Genomic DNA, 17,249 nt, shown 5'->3' with positions numbered 1-17,249 from the left:
TTTGTCTATCTGCTTTAATTTGTCAACAAGGTTGGCATTTGGAAAGTTTTTCACCCGACAGACGTGAAGAACACAGGTGTCGCAAAAACATCAAAAGCACCGCTGGCGTGAGTGAGGCGTGCGCGAGTCCCGCGTGCGGCGGCGCGACTTCTCAAATCCAAAGCGCGACGCGGGGCTTCCAGGAAGCGTCTCGGTCCTGTGCCCGCCCGCCATCTTGGAATGGCGGAAGGCGCCGACTTGGTCAAGTGACATCACTGCCGATACGTCAGACAGAATACTTGCCGTCAAGCGTGGAACGGCTCCTTCAAAGCAACTCCTGTGACATCACTTCTTGTCGGAGTTTTTGCTGAGGTGGAGGGGGGGCGTGAGGAGGAGGAGGAGGAGGCACTTGCTGGACGGCTGGTTCTTCATCGCTCTGGTCTGGCCGTGGGGCCCGGCGCAGGGAGGCACTTGCTCACTGGGCACCCGCCGCCGCTGCTACGTCATCAGGATGGGCTTCTGACGCACCTCCAAGATGTCTGACAACAAATGAATGAAGCCCAGCTGCTTAGTTGGTGAGCCAAAAGGTGGCCAACCAACGGTCAAGGCTCACCGGCGGTGATGCGGTGCAGCGGCAGCGTAACGTAGGTGAGGTGGGAGAAGAGCGGGAAGGAGTCGTCGGCGTGGTTCAGCTTGAGCCACGATCCCACCAGCGAGCGGCCCGTCCCCGACAACGAGCGCGAGCGCAGGTTGCCGCCGCCGCCGCAGAGCTCTGCCGTGCGCCGGCCGCACACAACAGGTCAGTCGGTTCCGGAGGCTCGCTCGCTCGGTCGCTCGGCCCTTACCTTGGTCGTCGTCCTCCCGGAACAGCTCCTCGCTGTCGTTGGCCGAGTGCGATTTCTTCATCTCGGCCATTTTGTGCCGCGGGAGCTTGCGTCGTAGCGCCGGCGAAAAAAACGACGGACGGTTCCTCTCGGGGGTCGGCGGCGTGCTGAACGAGGTCACCTGGGAAATCATCAGAGTGACATTCAGGCACAGGCAAGCGGGTCGCAAGCAAAGCCAAGAAGCCGCTCAGTTGGCGCACCAAACACTGGCGTCAAAACGCTCACATGACAACACGGGCTGGGCCGGGCCAGCAGGAAGCAAACACAGTTGGGAGCAAAGTGGGTCAGACGTCCTCACCCTGTCGTGCGCCGGCGCGCTGCACTCGTCCCGCTCGCACCGCTCATCCGCTCCGTCGGGCACCCTGCTGACGGCCATCTCGGCGTGACCTTTGCCCTGCGGCCCCTTCATGCGCACAAACTCCATGTTGTTGAACTTGTAGAAGCCGAACGACATTCGCTGGGCCATCTTAGCCGCCACGCTGACCTGCGCCCCGAGCGGCGGCCGCGTTAGTTGGGCGCCGGGTTAGTGGGCTCGCTCGCGCGCCAGCGGGCGCGCGCGCTCGCGCTCTCTCTCTCTCTCTCCCTCTCTCTCTCCCTCTCTCTCTCACCCGGTTGTCGTAGACTTTCCGCAGCGCCTCGTAGCGGATGGAGCCCTGGAAGATGACCCCCTGGAAGGTGTCGGTCTTGTCGCTGGCCACCAGCTCCACGCACACCATCTCGCCCTCGCCCACGCTCATGTCACAAAACACCTGCGCCAGCCAGCGCTCAAGCTCACGAAAATAAGCGTGCGGCGCCGGCGCTCGTTACCTCATCAAAGTTGTCAATCATGAAGAAGATGTTTGGGTAGCTGATCTTGGACTCCTCCCCTTTGCTGTCCATGGCGTGCTTGCTGGGAGATGCAAACACTTCCTGTGCGCATGCGCACCAAGTGGAATGAGCAGACTAGGCTTTTGCTAACGCTAATGCCTCACCTGACATTTCTTCTTGTGCACGTGGATGTCGCCGGCGTCCGAGCGCGTGCACACGGCGCACGTCACCACGTAGTCGAGCTGAAAGACGCACTCGCGTCACTAAGCGTGTCCCACGCGCGCGAGTGTGTGTGTGTTTGTGAGAGACCTTCTGCAGGACCAGGTTGAGGTAGACGCTCTCCTCCCAGTCGATGTCGGGGTCCCCGAGGCCCGGAAGCTTCTTGGAGTCTCGCCTGTAAACCTCCACCTCCACCTGTGATGATCAAAAAGACAAAATGGTGGCGTCGGGTCCACTCATAGTCCTCGATGGAAAAATAAATCCATGAAAAAAAGAGGCGCTGCGGGAAACGCCGAGCGTCACCTTCTTGCCATCGTCAGCGTCCACGTACGCCAACTTCCTGCGAACGTAGAACAGCATGTCGTCCTGCCGCGGGGCACACTTCTCCATGAAGTACGTCGAGAACATCCACGTCCAGAAGACGATGCGGTCATCCTTCACGCACCCTACGCACACGCACGCACGCATAGTTAGCTTGTGTCAAACGTGCAGGCAGGCAGGCAGGCAGGCAGGCAGGCAGGCAGGCAGGCAGGCAGGCAGGCAGGCAGGCAGGCAGGCAGGCAGGCAGGCAGGCAGGCAGGCAGGCAGGCAGGCAGGCAGGAGCACATTGTGGGATGTGAGCCCACCCCATTCTTTCGCTCTCACACATATGCAGGGCGCGCGCGCACACACACAGGTGGAACGCGCACGCGTTGAATCGGTCGTCGGGCGCTGACGTCACAAGAGCAGCCGGTGACGCCATCGCGCCTCGACTCGTCGCCCGGTCACGTGAGCGCCCGACAGCGTGAGCCACGTGACGTCCGGTCCCAGCCCAATGTTTAACGTGACGTCAAGAAGCGACTTGATGATAGCGTGCGAGTGAGTCTGACCGAGGCCGCTGAGCTCCTGACGGGCGTTGAGTCGGTTGCGCTCGTCTGCGATGGCCTTGAGCATCTGGCGCAGAGACGCGTCCAGTTCGGCGGCCTTGGCATCACTCGAGCCCGCTAGTGACGCCATGTCCGACGTCCGCGCCGTGGCACCATGACAGGATCGCACGAGACAAAAAACAAGACGAGACGGGCTCGGGGCCGCGGACGCTCTCCGTTGTGTGGCTCGGTCGGCCGGAACCGCCCCTCCGACTTCCGGTAACAGGAGCCTCTTAAAGGGACACGTGCCCGTTTCCCCTCGTGACGGGGACAAAGTGCAAACGTCGCGAGCGACGAGCTTCATTCTATTCTTCTTTCGAGCAACGGCTCAACAGTGGCCGGCCGCCGCCGAGCGGAGAGTTCAACTCGCTCGGTTTTGATGCGCTGCCAGGTCACGTGATCGACGTCACTTCCTATCTCATGCACCTACGACAGCGTTCGTTTGGCGTCTTGTCAAAACAAAAGCATCCAACAATATTTGTGTTTTCCCGTGGCAGCATATGGTTGCCCACAGAAATGGTGCTTGTAATTTGATGCTTTCATTGATTTTGGTTGGGCAATCGCTTGCTTGCTGCATGAAACAAAAAGCCCACATCAAAATGCTTGCACTGCTCCACGTTACAATGATGGCCTTTAATCGAGTTACACAAAAATAGGCAATTGAAAACAAGCGCACGTCTCAGGAAGCAAAATCCTCCAAATTCTTGATCAAACAGGACTCACGATGCGAGTAAGAGTCACGCCGGACTTTTGTGCTTGACCCCCACCCCCCGACCAAGCGACCGACTCCAAATAAACGGACCTCTCCGGCCGGGCCTGTCGACGGTTCATTCCACTGTTCAATAGTTCAGTGCTCTTTTTGCACGAGGAGCCACGAAAAGGTCAGGGGCCGTCTTGGCGGCCGCTGCAATTGCAGCAAAGCATTACTTTGGCCACCCTTGGTTTGTCTGAAGTCAGTTTGTCCTGGCACCAAAGCCCTACTTTTACACTTTACCTGAGCACAAGAGGAGAAAACGAGCTTTTTGGGAAATAATGACGTCCCTATGCGGCCCATGGAATAACGCGCAGGCCCGATCTGCCTTTCCGGTTCCTCCCGAGATGTCCGGCGACCTCCCCCGCTTCCGGCGGCCATGTGCCAAGCGCTTGTCGGACGGGGCCGACTGCTTCCTGGCTAAAAGGGGGTGGGGGACGGGGTGGCTTGGAGGGGTCGTCACGCCGCCGCGTCCCATCGAGAAGCGGCCCGGCCCTGTTCAGATGAAGCCCCTGCGAACGTCGGGCGGCCGGGCGCCGCCCGACGGGGGCCGGGGGTCGCTGCGCCGCCGGCGCTCGCCATGCGGCAGCGGCGGGCCGATGGGGTCGTAGCGCGCGCCATGGGGCAGGGCGGGCGGTCTCTGGTCGTAGGCCCCGCCGATGATGCCGGGGACGCGCGGGGGGGCGAAAGGGACCGGCCCGAACAGGGGGCGGTGGATGAAGGGGGGGAGCGAGCACGGGCGTTCCACCGAGCCTCGCTTCTGCCGGAACTTGTAGAAGCTCTTGTACAGCTGCGCACACAAAGGCAAAGACGGCGTAAGGCGAAGACGTCGTCAGGCAAAGACGCCAGGCAGCTAAGGCGCAGCCAGCTTAAAGGCGGCCAAGACGCAGCCGGCTTAAAGGCGGCCAAGACGCAGCTGGCTTAAAGGCGGCCAAGACGCTGGCAGCTTAAAGGCGGCTGACCTCCTTCCAGTTGGTCTCTCCCTGCCATTTGTGATCTGCAGGTCGACAAAGAGGTCACGTGAGCGCACGCAAAGGTCGCCAGAGGTCACGGCACCCGCGCGCCTTACCGCTGAAGTCGCGCCGCACCAGGTGCCTCCAGAGGGCGGCGTCCGAGGCGGCGGCGTTCAGACGTCGACAGACGGCCGACAGACGCACCACCGAGGTCACATCCAGCAGACGCAGCACCAGCAGCAGCAACTCGGGGGGAAGGGCGGCCAGGCCGAACACCACCGGCAGACACAGAGCTGGACACCAAGAGCCACGACACACCGCTCACATTTGCGGGTCAGCCGAGCCGAGCCGAGCCGAGCCGAGCCGAGCCGAGCCGAGCCGAGCCGGGCCGGGCCGGGCCGGGCCGGGCCGGGCCGGGCCGGGCGTCTTACCTTCACGCGTGGCGGCGATCAGCGGGTAGACCAACTGGTCCTTGAACACTCGCGACAGGCGACTCAGACCGGTGAAGGCGGACGCCGCGCTCGCTCCTGCAAAGGACATGGGTCAGCCAGGAGCCACCGGACGGCGCGCTCGGACGCTCTGACCTGGCCAGGCCTCCGTCACGTAGCCGGCGGGCTCCACGCAGACTTTGGCCGCCATGCTGGCGCTGTCGGCCACCTGCAGAATGGCTGCGGGCAACGCGACAAACACCGTCAGGTCGGTCGATGAAAAGACCGAGCGGGCCGCTCACCTTCGATGACCAGCGCCGGGTTCATGGGCACCGCCACCACCGTGACCGCGCCCCTTTCGCACAGCGTGTGCGTGTACTGAAGTCTGTAGGCGCCGCCGGACGAACGCCATGCAGACGGCATCTCGCCGGGCTTCGCCTCGCCGCCCTGTCAAGGTTTGGTCAAAAGAAAGATATCGCCGTGAGATAGAGCCATCATTTTATCGCCACCGATGGGAGAGGAGCCCAAGGACGGACGAGGCCTCCCTCGAGCAAATGGGGCCGGGCCGAGCGCACCGGTGCGCCGAGATCACGCTCTGATCAAAAAGGGGGCGGCAAAAAAAAATGCAGTTTCTGACCTGCGGCGTGAAACCTGTCTCCAGCATCAGGAGGTGGGCGGCCACTACGATGGCGTCGGCGGGGCAGGTGACCGCCGCGGCGCGGTAGAGCAGCTCCAGCGACAGCGGCGCCTGACCCTCGCCCGCCTCGCCGCACAGCATGGGCTCCCAGCTGAGGGTCGCCGGCGTCGGGCGGGCACGCTGGTCCGGCGGGGCGTCCGGAGAAGCGGCCGCCGTACGGGGCTGCACAAGCCCATCCGGACGACAAAACAGTAACACTCGTGAGTGACGACGTCGCATCCAGGTTAATGACATGATCAATTTGCTCAAGACATCATCTCACCTGGCTGGAGGTCATGGCGGCGGCAGTTTGAGCGCCGGTCGGCGCCACGGGCCCCACGGTGACGGGCCCGGCGGGGCGCCAGGCGCCGGGGCGAGGGTCGTCGCTGTCGTCGTTGCTGTTGGCTGCGGCGCCGGCGGGAAGCAGGACGCGGATGAGGTCGCCCGGGACGACGCCGCACGACGACAGCTTCTGACCCGTGTCAGCGAGGAGCTCGGCGCCGTTGAGAGAAAGGCCAAAGGTCACGTCTGGGCTGAGCACAGCAAAATTTCAACATTGGGCTCATGCCCAAGAAACACACAATTGTCACTTTCTCAGCAAACCCGTCTCGTGCTCGCTCACGCAGCTAACGCGGAAGCGCGGATGACGTCACCCGACGTTAGCTCACACGCCTTTTGAGTCAGGTGACGTGACGACGCGTATTTACCTTGGCGGCCGACACGTGACACATCGCAACGCCTCTACACACGAGCGGCAAGCTTCTAAAGTCACTCTTGGCTTGACAAAAATCAACCAACTTTTTCTAGCGTAACAAGGAGTGTTCCAGGAGCGAAACACTGTCGCCCCTCGCTGACGTCAAACTCGCGCGCTCGCTCCTCACGAACGGGCAGGCAGGCAGGCAGGCAGGCAGATGCGCCTCTCCCGCAAATGCTGCACTGCAACTCTGCCAATACGTCTGAGCGAGCGAGCGAGCGAGCGAGCATTATTTTCCCATTCGGCAGAATGATCTGTAGTTGTGTGCGGCGGCGACTGACCCGAGTCCGTGTCCGGGCAGCAGGACGTCACGGATGTGCTCCATGAGCTCCTTCAAAGTGGACTCGGGACCACCCACCAAGTCCACTTTGCTGGTTTGCTTGCAGATGCGAATTCGCAACTTCATCCTGTTGGCGTAACCGCAAATTGTTACAAATCGTGCTCTTCTGTTGACTGTATGAAGCCATCTTGTCTGTTTTTGCTGAGTCATTAATTAGCATCGCACCGTGCAAAACGAGATTAAAACCAACCAACCAACCAAACATATCAGGAGACCCATGAACCGGTGTCGTCTAATTCAGGTCATTTCTATTTGCATGGGAATCGAACACACTTCAAAAGTCCGAACTTGAAGCCATTTCGTTTGGTATGGCGTAAAAATAAGATGACGACCGCCCGCAGCAAAGCGAAAATACGTCAAGAACTGGAGTCTTGTGGACGAGCCGAACTGCGCGGTCTGCCGGGCCGGCCGGCCGGCCGGCCGGCGAACATTCAAATGAAAGTCAAAGAAGAGGAAAGAGAACCTGGCTAGCGTACTCTGGCTGGAGAAATGTGTGGCTGCCTTCTCATTTTCCGCAATCAACTCAGGACGACAACATCCGCTTTTCAATATAAAACAAAGGGGAGAGGAAATGTCATCTCTCCGATGGCACACAACGGTACACACTTCAATCATATGCACGCCCCTATCATTCAAGAACGAAACCACACTTGACAGTTCCATTTATAAAGACTGTGTCATTACGGGCAAAAGTATACTGACCGTGTATAATGATGCTTGATCCGTCCGTCCGTCCGTCTTGTCTTCCTTTGAAATCGTTGCTGATTTTGTTTGGAAAGACAGCCGCCATGTTGACCACAGCTTGGACTACATCGACGGCAAGTCAGCTGTCCAAGATTCAACAAGACAACAAAAGTAATTTGAAAAAAAGCCACTGTGGAAAGTTCCACATCGGAGCACAATACATCGTATGTGTTGCCCGTTGTATGATAGCTCTCAAATTATTGGGAAACCTTTTTTTTCTTTTTTCTTCCGAGTTGCAGTTCTCGAAATACTCGCGGCTTTCCGTAGCACTCCGTCTGCCTGCCCTCAATTTCGTGCCGTGCAGACCATACGCACTATTGAGTCAAGCATTTGAACTTGACAACCAAAAGCGTCATCATGAGTAGAAATTACAACGACGAGTTGCAATATTTGGACAAGATTGACACCAACTGCTGGAGAATAAAAAAGGGCTTTGTTCCCAACATGAAGGTAAATCTGCTCAAGACTGCCAATTGTGAACGTGGCTAGTTAGCAAGCTAGCCGCATTTCACATGTTTCGCATGTCAGATCAATTGACACCAAGGAACATAATGCATTAATTACGCAGTTTTTATTACTAAATGGCGACTGTATCATTCATTGGACATAATGACGCCATGTATGTATGTATCTGTATGTATGTATGTATGTATGTATGTATGTATGTATGTATGTATGTTTCAGGTGGAAGGAATCTTCTACGTCAACGAGCCTCTAGAAAAATTGATGTTTGAGGAGCTGCGGAATGCGTGTCGAGGAGGAGGTGAAGTCATGCTCATCTTATCTTCTGGAAACATCTGGCTGCACGAGTGTGTGAGTGTTTCCACCTTTGGAGCTCTTGCTGATCACTTGTGTGTCTCTCCATTGGTCAGGTGTGGGTGGATTCCTTCCAGCCATGAAACAGATCGGAAACGTGGCGGCCCTGCCCGGGATAGTCAACGTACGTGTGCGCCGCGCCGCGCCACACCACTCACCCGTTGACATTCATTTAGGCCTGGTTCATTCCACAAGTGCATTTTCAAAGTTGGCCACGGGGAGAGAAACCCCCCCCAAAACAAACAGAATTCATGACGGAAATATAATTTGATGAGGAAACATTGGGACTCGATTTGCGAGACACGTCAGCCCTGACGCGTGCCTTTTGTCCATAGAAATCCATTGGCCTCCCAGACGTCCACTCGGGTTACGGCTTCGCCATCGGGAACATGGCTGCCTTTGACATGGACGACCCGGACGCGGTGGTGTCTCCGGGTGAGCCGAGCCTCGACAAGGTGTTTTTGCCAGGCCACTAAAGGAGGACGTACGTACATGCGTGCAGGAGGCGTGGGCTTCGACATCAACTGCGGCGTGCGTCTGCTGAGGACCAACCTGGATGAGCGAGATGTGCAGCCCGTCAAGGAGCAGCTGGCGCAATCGCTCTTTGACCACATCCCCGTCGGCGTCGGCTCCAAAGGCGTCATCCCCATGGGGGCCAAGTAAGGGGGTTAGCGGGGGGAGGGGGCGGCGCCAGCTTGATGAGCTGTGTGGATGCCCGGCAGGGACCTGGAGGAGGCGCTGGAGATGGGGGTGGACTGGTCGCTGCGCGAGGGCTACGCTTGGGCCGAGGACAAGGAGCACTGCGAGGAGTACGGCAGGATGCTGCAGGCCGACCCCAACAAGGTCTCGTCCAAGGCCAAGAAGCGGGGCCTGCCCCAGGTAAAAGTTGCTCACTGCTGGACGAACGGGTCCTTTCAGCACAAACAAACACAATTTGAGGTGTAAAAAGCTTTGGTCCAACGGGGGAGAATGGCTTTGTTTTTTTCTTTTCAGCTGGGAACGCTGGGAGCGGGAAACCACTACGCCGAGATCCAGGTGGTTGACGAGATCTACGACGACTACGCGGCCAAGAAGATGGGCGTGGACCGCAAGGGGCAGGTGTGCGTCATGATCCACAGCGGCAGCAGAGGCCTCGGTCATCAGGTGGCCACAGGTACGTGGCTCGACAAAAGAAAGCAATTTAGTTTGCTTTGGGCTGTGAGCGGGATGGCTCCTTTTGCGGCGCGCAGATGCGCTGGTGGCCATGGAGAAGGCCATGAAGCGTGACAGGATCGCCGTCAACGACCGGCAGCTGGCATGCGCTCGCATCACGTCGCAGGAAGGACAGGACTACCTGAAGGGAATGGCCGCCGCCGGCAATTACGCCTGGGTCAATCGCTCGTCCATGACCTTCCTCACCAGGCAGGTAGGGCGCGCGAGCATTTTGCTTCAATTCAAAAGCTTTTGTTAGCTCGTGAGCATTTTGCGCCGGCGGGCCATGCCAGGCCTTCTCCAAAGTGTTCCAGAGCACGCCGGACGACCTGGACATGCACGTCATCTACGACGTGTCGCACAACATCGCCAAGGTGGAGGAGCACATGGTGGACGGACGCCAGCGCACCCTGCTGGTGCACCGCAAGGGCTCCACGCGCGCCTTCCCGCCCCACCACCCGCTCATCCCCGTCGACTACCAGGTCTGCCGCCGCCGCCGCCAGTTATGTCAAGAATGGATGATGGCCCCATAACCTCTTTGCCGTCCGTCCAGTTGACGGGCCAGCCGGTCCTGATCGGGGGAACCATGGGCACGTGCAGCTACGTCCTCACCGGCACCGAGCGCGGCATGACCAACACCTTCGGAACCACATGTCACGGAGCGGTAAAACAAAAAAGTTTGCCCAAAAGTGTAACTGTCGACTGGACCGCTGTGGAAGAGAATTTTATTAAGCATGCACGTACTTACTTGCCCGGCGGGCACGCAGGGTCGAGCTCTGTCCCGGGCCAAATCCCGCCGCAATCTGGACTTCCAGGACGTTCTGGACCAGCTGGCTGACAAAGGCATCGCCATCCGGGTGGCGTCCCCCAAACTGGTCATGGAGGAGGTGGGCTCGTACCCGCCGTGGCTTCCGCTTTGCGCGTGTCCTCGGTCTTACCTCTGGGTTCTCCTCAGGCTCCCGAGTCGTACAAAAACGTGACGGATGTGGTGGACACGTGCCACGAGGCCGGCATCAGCAGGAAGGCCATCAAACTGAGGCCCATTGCCGTCATCAAAGGATAACCCAAATAAAGGCTTCATTCAAACTCCCCTCCCTCGCGTGTCTCAAGTCCCAAAGACAAAGCGCACATTTTCTTGCTATGAGACTTTCTTCAAGGATATGGACAGAGTTGAAAGTCAAATGAAGACAATGGAAGTGTGATTCTATTTTGTTTGTTTGTTTTTTTACTATTTGCGCTAACAGAAAGGAGCTGATTGCTCAGAGCAAAAAAATAGAAGAAAAACAAAGTGGTTCCTCTTATCTTATTTACAGCCGCTGCTCCATCCTCGGAGCCGACGCGCCCGAACCGTATTTGCTTCAACGACACTTTAAATAAAAATACAAAGAAACGCGTCAGCTCTTTTGGGGGGGGGGGGGGGTCAATGAAAACCAAACTGCAAAGGGCCTGCTCGGCTCCCGCAGCGTCCAGGAGGGCGACTCCTCCGGCGGCCCGCTACGGCCCGGTTCGCTGGAAGAACATCTGAGGAGGTGAAAGGCATCGAGACGTGTTAGGAGGGCCATCAAATCTTCCATCATACCATTTCACAAATGTGCGATTTGCTTGGATTTCCACCGCTGGCAAACACAAGTCTGACCTTCAAGTAGGTCTTGAGGACTTTGACGTCGGGCTGCTGCAGGACGTGACAAAGCTCCTGGGGGGGGGGGGGGGGGGGGGAAGACAAGACAGGAACGGCCTTGTGACTCCTGCAAGTCATTTGGTGTGGCTGGCTGGAGCCGAGCGGCGTCTGTCTGACCTGCGCCACGTCCGGACACACGTGAAGCGACGGGAGGTAGTCTCGCTGCAGGAACTCCAACAGTTCAGGACCCTGACAGACGGCAAAGTCAAAAACGGCAGCCCAAGGTCAGTCGCCAGCCGAACATTACCTGCTGGACGAAGACCATCTTCAGCGTCACGGCGACCTCGGCCAAGGTCTGAAAGGTCACACGGACAATTAGGACAGGCGCTCGCAGGCACGCACGCACGGCCGCAGGCACGCACCAGCACGGTCTGCGCGTCTGACAGGTCAAAGGTCGGCTTGAGAGGAGCCAAGAAGCAGGCGGGAACAATGTGTTTGTAGGTGAAGTCCCGGAAGCCCGTCATGCCCGCCTTGCCCCCTGCAAGCACACGGGTGGTATGCAAAGGTGGATGGATGGATGGATGGATGGATGGAAACCGGCACTGGCGGAGGGAGGCCTCACCCCAGAGCTCCACCAGCCTGGCGAGCACGGCGAAGCAGGTCTTCTGCGCGATGGGGTCGGGGAAGTCCACGGCTCCCTGGATGAGAGTGAAGAGTACCCGCTCGACGTTCTCCGCACCCTGGTTGGCCAGAACCTCGCTCATGCCGCTGCCGGCGACCGTGTGGACGAAGGAGAAGTAGCTCCTGCGCAGCATCTGCTTCTCCAGGGCGGCCGCCTGGTCGTTGGCGTCGGCGGGCCGCGCCAGCGCCTCGAAGATGGCCAGCACCAGCGGCATGAAGACCTGCTGGAGAAAGGGGGACACCTGCCGCTGCCGTGGCAACGGGCGGGCCTTCAGTAGGGGAGCAATTCTCTGGCCAATTTCCAAGCCGTAACATTCCGGGTTACCGTAAACAGTCGTGCGCGTTTCTAAGTTGTCAAGAGAAGAAAGAACGTTTGCTTCCTACTTTGAACTTGGTGGTGATCTGGCTGATGAGCGGGATGAACTCCTGCAGGTCTTTGGCCTCGCAGTCCTTGAGCATGTGCTCAGAGGCGGCGGGGACGAAGGGCAGCACCTCCTCCTCCATGCAGATGATCATGCGGTGCAGGAAGGAGCGCACGCAGCTGCGCAGCGCCTCCCGCTGGACGGGGCAGCTCAGCGCCGGCAGGAAGGCGTGCAGGCAGTCCCGGTAGACTTCGGTGCAGCCGCACTGCTTCACCGTCTGCTTGTTGCTGAAGGCCTTGCTGGTGCGACTGCCGGGAGGGGAGAAAGGGAAGGGAAGGGGGGGGGGGGCGTTAGTCTCTATGTCGGCCCGCCTCCACGTGAAGCGGATGGAGCGAGGAAGGGCGCCCGTCTGACCTGACGAAGCCGACGGCGTGGCTGAGGCAGTCGGCGACGGCCGCCTGCGTCTCCTCGTCCGTCTCCAGGGAGAGCTTGTCCAGCAGCAACCGGAAGGCGTCCACGAGCGGCGCCAGCAGGCTGCGCATCAGCGCCCGCTTCCTCTCCGCCGGACTCTCGCTGCTCACGATCAGCACGCCCGCCGCCTCGAAGATGAAGAGCTGGTCGTCGCTGGTCAGCGGCGCCGGGAACGTCTTGTCCTGCGGGAGACGAGCGAGGGTTAAAGGGTGCCGTGCCGGGCCGGGCGCTTACGTACGGGAGGAGCCAGCTCCAGGAGGTCCTGGATCTGGGTCAAGATGTCCTCGATGAACGAGGTCATGTGTTTGCTGAAAGGCACAGGCGGCAGCGGCAGGAAAAAAAACCCAAATCAACACGGGCTATGACACCAGCCCGGTCCCATCTTTCCCCCACTGACGACGGACTCACTGGAGTGTTTTGACGAAACGCGAGAAAAGGTAGGCTACTCGACTGCGGACTTTGGGACTGTTGTGTCTCAGTCCTCGCTGGTCCAGAAAAGCCATCTGAGAAGACACACACGCAGCCTCAAATTGCACGCTCTTGCAAATGAGCAAAGTTGCGCTTTTACCAAGACGCCAGGAATGTGCTGGGGCTCCACCGTGAAGAATTTGTCGTATCGGACGACCGTCTCGAAGAATTCCAGGGTCACCGACGTGTGCCCGTAATCGCTCACGCCGCACGTGACCAACTGAGAAAGACAAGACAAAGGATGCGCACGGGCGAGAGCGAGCGGCACGGGCGAGAGCGGCGAGCGCTGACCGTGGCCATCATGTCCTGCAGCGCTCCGCTCTTGACGGCGTCTCCCGAGAAGTGTGCCCCGTGCGAGGCGGGCAGAGCTTCTCCCAGCATGTACAGCAGTCGGATGGCCACCTCCACCTCCTTGAAGGAGGCGCTCTGCCACTTGCTGTGGAGCGAACACCACCGCGTCAGTTCCATGCCCAGCTCCATCCGTGTCCTTCCGGTGCGGTGCGGTGCGCTGCGGTGCGCTGCGGTGCGCTGCGGCTCACCCCATGGTGTCGGCAAAGACACGGCGAACTGAGTCCAGGACCAGCTCGGGGGACACCTGGGCCAGGCGGTCCAGGAGCATCTTCAGCTGCTTCCTGTACTCCACAAACATGGCCTCGTCCTCGCCCTAACACACACACGGGCCAACGCTGACGTTAGCACACAGTCCGGCCCGGCCCGGCCCGGCCCCCCGACGAGCAAACGTACCTCGTTGTCAAAGTTGTACTCGTCGTCATACGTCAACTTCTTGACCACGGCCAGCATGATGGCCTGCTCGTGCGGGAAGGGCACAAGTTGAGCGCGGACCGCATCTCGCACTTACCCGCGCCGGCGCCCGCGCTCACCTCCATGTTGCTCTTCTGACCGTGGCTGAGCTCGGGCAGCTGTCGAAGAAAGAAGAGGCAGATGAAGAGGAAGGCCCCCGGGGACGGGACGCGACACGACGGGGGAACGTCAGGAGGCGGCCACCTGCTTGAGGACTTGCAGGTACTCGTAGCAGAAGGCCACCACGTTGGCGGAGATGTCGTCGTCGGGGTGCGCTAGGAGGCGCAGCACCAGCGCCACCTTGGCCTCCAGGGCCCGGAGCGCGGCGCCGGCCTCATCGGCGCTGCCCGCCTTGGCCAGCTTGCTCCAGCTCAGGACCAGACTCTGGCCCATCCCGTTGACCAGACGCGAGAACTTGGCCAGGAAGTCCACGTCCTCCTCCTCAAAGCAGCACCCGCCAACGTTAGCGACACCAAAACAACGTCATTCAAAAGACGTCAGAGCGTCGGCCGTGTCCGAGGCTCCGGCCCATCGGAATGCTCTAAACGCCGGCGGGCGGATGCGGAACGAAGCATACCTGCTCCACGCAGAAGAAGCCGGCCGACTGCAGCACTTGCGCCAGCGACTCCACCAGCTTGGTTTTGTCGGCGGGGTCCATGCCCTTGTTGACGATCTCCAGGAGGCAGTCGCAGGCCTCCTCGCGCAGCTCCTCCACCGACATGTGGCTCAGCAGCAGGTCCACGAACCTGGCGGGCCCGGCCCGGCCGCAGCGCACGTCAGCACGACGACAAAGAGCGGCGGCGAGGCGAGCCATACCGTTGGTTGGCGATGAGGCCCAGGTCGATCCAGGAGACGTAGGCACCCACCACTTCCAGGCACTGGCAGGTCAGCTCAGGGTGGCTGCGCTGGTACGTGTGCAGGATCTGGAACCAGGACTCCACCAGGTTGGGGATGCACTGCTCCCGCATGGCGTCCTTGATCAACGTGTTCCGCCGAGTCTCCTGAACACACGACGTGAGGGAGGGAGGGAGGGAGGGGGGACAGGGAGGGAGGTGCGCTTCATTTGCTCAGGTACCTCGGGCGCGTGCAGGACGTCCCTGTCGACCACCTCGCCGTCGACGGCCATGAGCGTGCGCAGGTAGATGTCGACGCCGCGGGGATCCAGGCCCACCAGCGCCAGGATGTCAAAGAAGAAGTCGGGCCACAGCGCCGGGTACTCGGCCACGAAGGTCAGCGCCAACACCTGCGCCGCTTTGTTGCGCACAAAGATCTTCTCGGGCTGCGCGCTCAGCAGCTGCCAACGCCAGAGCGCCAAGGTTAGCGGTGGTGGGTCACAGCGGCGGGCCCGATGGGGTGCCACAACTGACCTGACGTTGCAGCCACTTCATCAGCGTCTCTCGGATGAGCTGCCGCTGGCCGCCGCTCAGCCCGCCGTGTCTGCAATCACAGCGTCAGTCCGTCGCAGCCACGCTCCGGCACCGCCCCTGCGCTCCAGCCCCGCCCCCTCCTCACCTGAACTTCACCTGATACTCCAAAACTTGGAAGCAAAAGAACTTGACGTGGTCATCGCTGCAAACAAAAGACAACACGGGTGTGACGCTCCGTGACAAATGCTACCAAAAAGTGTCGCTTGAATGGCACGCACACGGGCACGCACGCAGGCAGGCAGGCAGGCAGGCAGGCAGGCAGGCAGGCACGCACGCACGCAGGCACGCAAACACTCACGCACGTGTTACCTGTAGAGCCCTTTTGCGAGGGCCTGCGCACACACCTCCCAGGCGTCGTGCGACTCCTTGAGCTGCTCAAAGTACGCCAGAGCCTGAAGGAGACGCGCGGTCGGCCCAAAGTTAACTGGCATGGCATGTGGACCAATTTTTGCAAATGACCATGCGTGCACTTGGCTGACCCTCTGGCGGTAGGGTGCGTCAGCATTGGGGTTGAGCCCCAGCAGGGCCTGCTCGTCCATGGCGGCGGCGGCAGACTGACAAGCCATGGGCGGGCGGGTTAGCCTGCTTGCACCCGTGCGCTGGTCTGCTGTGGCCGGAGGGCCTCGCCTGCTCTCATCTGGAAAAGTCAAACTGGCTGAGAGCTTTCTTGCTGGCCCATCCTTGATGTACACTTTTGGAAAATCTCTTGTACATGTTTGTCAATTATAATGAGCTGTCGCTTAACAGACGGCGCTTAGTTGAGATTCTTCGTAGTGGCGTTTGTGAAGCCAGTGCAACACAAAGTCAAGACTGAGATGACCAGAAAAAAATAAATAAATCAATCAACAGCTCAGAATGCCTTTAACACATGATCAAAATACTTGAACCGGCCATGTGTGAGGTGCCACATGCGAAGGGTTTTTTTTGTCCGCAGCACAAAAACGTTTAAGACCGACTGAAGAAAGTTTAGAGGTACAATGAATCAAAACTTCGGGATTTTGCCTCTTACGGCAAATGAATTAACAGATCTGTTGTTGGTCGGTATCTTCATCCACGAATAATTGGTCCTAACATGATTTAAAAAAAAATAAACAAACACCATTATGGCTTAATATTTTGCTCACAATCTAATTTTGACGAGAAGGGAGAGAACACAAGCGTTTGAAGAATTGTGTCCCCTTTCTGGACAGGTAGACTGCATTGTCTAAGTGACAGTTGCTAACACGAGCTAGCTTTAGCTGGCTAGCTCCAAGTAGCCATCCCACTTGGCAGCCAGCCAGCCAGCCAGCCCAGTAGCCCAAGCCTCCTCCCGATGGATCATTATCACCGTTATTCGTTTGTTGTTATTGTGACGGCGAGCTTTTGTCCCTCAGTCGTTCTCTCTCTCCCTCCTACCGGCGCCGCTGACCTTATTTCATGCGTCTTTTGCCCGTGCGGCGGCCAAGTCGAGGAAGGCTGCCCCTTGCGTCGCTGCTCTTCGATCGGCCGTCCGTCCGTCCCTCTGCTGCCGTAGCGTGCCACCAGGGTCTGTCTCCAGGCGAGTGCCGCGCGGCGGCGTGTGAAGTGTGAGCTCCTTCCCTTCCGGTTAACCGACCCGGAAGAGCTTCTCCTTCTTAGTCGCTGGGACCTGAGTTTTTGGCACATTGCTGCCACCTACCGATGGGAGGTCGTGCATATGACGTCTTGGTGGCGCTTTCCAGTCCATTAAAAGCACTTGATTGTAAATGGTGACCCCTTGTCTGTTATGTACCCTTCTTTGAAATGTTGGCACTTGTTTTATTCTTGCACTCATATGCGCTGCTGCGACAAGTGAATTTCCCCGCTGTGGGATGAAGTTCTATCAATCAATCAATCTGTTAAGAAATAGGAGCTAGTTTTCTAACACGCAAGAATGACGTTTGGTTGACATACGGGCCAGGCCGTCTCAGCTGTAGTCAAAGCTGCATTTTGCTCAGACTGAAAGCAGCACTCACA

The 17,249-nt window shown here is 59.0% G+C and overlaps 4 protein-coding genes across 11 annotated transcripts; 1 reads left to right on the top strand and 3 right to left on the bottom strand.

Annotated features, from left to right (window-relative positions):
• Positions 1-14,025, bottom strand: kiaa0930 (KIAA0930 ortholog). Of its 3 annotated transcripts, XM_037242879.1 has the most exons (11): positions 14,012-14,025; positions 2,759-2,949; positions 2,193-2,335; positions 1,980-2,084; positions 1,835-1,912; positions 1,671-1,772; positions 1,472-1,612; positions 1,089-1,347; positions 825-984; positions 593-751; positions 1-518 (listed from the first exon to the last, which is right to left on the bottom strand). In XM_037242879.1, exons 2-11 carry the CDS (start codon positions 2,883-2,885, stop codon positions 455-457), a joined length of 1,338 nt encoding a protein of 445 aa, XP_037098774.1. In that variant the 5' UTR covers positions 2,886-2,949; positions 14,012-14,025; the 3' UTR covers positions 1-454. The 3 variants fall into 3 exon arrangements, with proteins under 3 accessions (XP_037098774.1, XP_037098771.1, XP_037098772.1); XM_037242876.1 differs by lacking the exon at positions 14,012-14,025 and having other exon boundaries at positions 2,759-3,151; XM_037242877.1 differs by lacking the exon at positions 14,012-14,025 and having other exon boundaries at positions 1,162-1,347; positions 2,759-3,144.
• fbxo7 (F-box protein 7) lies at positions 3,398-7,519 on the bottom strand. 5 transcript variants are annotated; one of them, XM_037242873.1, is made up of 11 exons: positions 7,118-7,223; positions 7,052-7,083; positions 6,638-6,763; positions 5,886-6,135; positions 5,564-5,785; positions 5,229-5,373; positions 5,083-5,166; positions 4,930-5,025; positions 4,615-4,791; positions 4,508-4,542; positions 3,398-4,335 (listed from the first exon to the last, which is right to left on the bottom strand). In XM_037242873.1, exons 3-11 carry the CDS (start codon positions 6,760-6,762, stop codon positions 4,045-4,047), a joined length of 1,425 nt encoding a protein of 474 aa, XP_037098768.1. In that variant the 5' UTR covers position 6,763; positions 7,052-7,083; positions 7,118-7,223; the 3' UTR covers positions 3,398-4,044. The 5 variants fall into 5 exon arrangements, with proteins under 5 accessions (XP_037098768.1, XP_037098770.1, XP_037098767.1 ...); XM_037242875.1 differs by lacking the exons at positions 7,052-7,083; positions 7,118-7,223 and adding an exon at positions 7,399-7,519; XM_037242872.1 differs by lacking the exon at positions 7,052-7,083 and having other exon boundaries at positions 7,173-7,275.
• On the top strand, positions 7,570-10,841 carry rtcb (RNA 2',3'-cyclic phosphate and 5'-OH ligase). Of its 2 annotated transcripts, XM_037242883.1 has the most exons (13): positions 7,570-7,890; positions 8,125-8,203; positions 8,313-8,380; positions 8,592-8,691; positions 8,759-8,915; positions 8,979-9,135; positions 9,250-9,409; positions 9,486-9,661; positions 9,741-9,929; positions 10,001-10,111; positions 10,215-10,334; positions 10,403-10,533; positions 10,571-10,841. In XM_037242883.1, the coding sequence occupies exons 1-12, from the start codon at positions 7,798-7,800 to the stop codon at positions 10,508-10,510; spliced, it is 1,518 nt and encodes a 505-aa protein (XP_037098778.1). In that variant the 5' UTR covers positions 7,570-7,797; the 3' UTR covers positions 10,511-10,533; positions 10,571-10,841. The 2 variants fall into 2 exon arrangements, with proteins under 2 accessions (XP_037098778.1, XP_037098777.1); XM_037242882.1 differs by having other exon boundaries at positions 10,403-10,620.
• On the bottom strand, positions 10,676-16,866 carry xpot (exportin, tRNA (nuclear export receptor for tRNAs)). The gene is made up of 24 exons (XM_037242865.1): positions 16,684-16,866; positions 15,755-15,912; positions 15,585-15,667; positions 15,361-15,417; positions 15,216-15,285; positions 14,924-15,142; positions 14,665-14,849; positions 14,426-14,594; positions 14,053-14,289; positions 13,929-13,967; positions 13,792-13,854; positions 13,587-13,711; positions 13,339-13,483; positions 13,148-13,267; positions 12,988-13,082; positions 12,818-12,887; positions 12,523-12,761; positions 12,131-12,416; positions 11,688-11,994; positions 11,488-11,603; positions 11,373-11,420; positions 11,243-11,314; positions 11,084-11,140; positions 10,676-10,968 (listed from the first exon to the last, which is right to left on the bottom strand). The coding sequence occupies exons 2-24, from the start codon at positions 15,839-15,841 to the stop codon at positions 10,942-10,944; spliced, it is 2,916 nt and encodes a 971-aa protein (XP_037098760.1). The 5' UTR covers positions 15,842-15,912; positions 16,684-16,866; the 3' UTR covers positions 10,676-10,941.
• Between the last annotated feature and the right edge of the window lie 383 nt (positions 16,867-17,249).

The sequence above is a fragment of the Syngnathus acus genome, chromosome 23 (genome assembly GCF_901709675.1).
Source record: "Syngnathus acus chromosome 23, fSynAcu1.2, whole genome shotgun sequence".
Taxonomy (NCBI): domain Eukaryota; kingdom Metazoa; phylum Chordata; class Actinopteri; order Syngnathiformes; family Syngnathidae; genus Syngnathus; species Syngnathus acus.
Note: the sequence above shows the minus strand (reverse complement) of the source record. Positions and strands in the feature narration are given on the sequence as shown.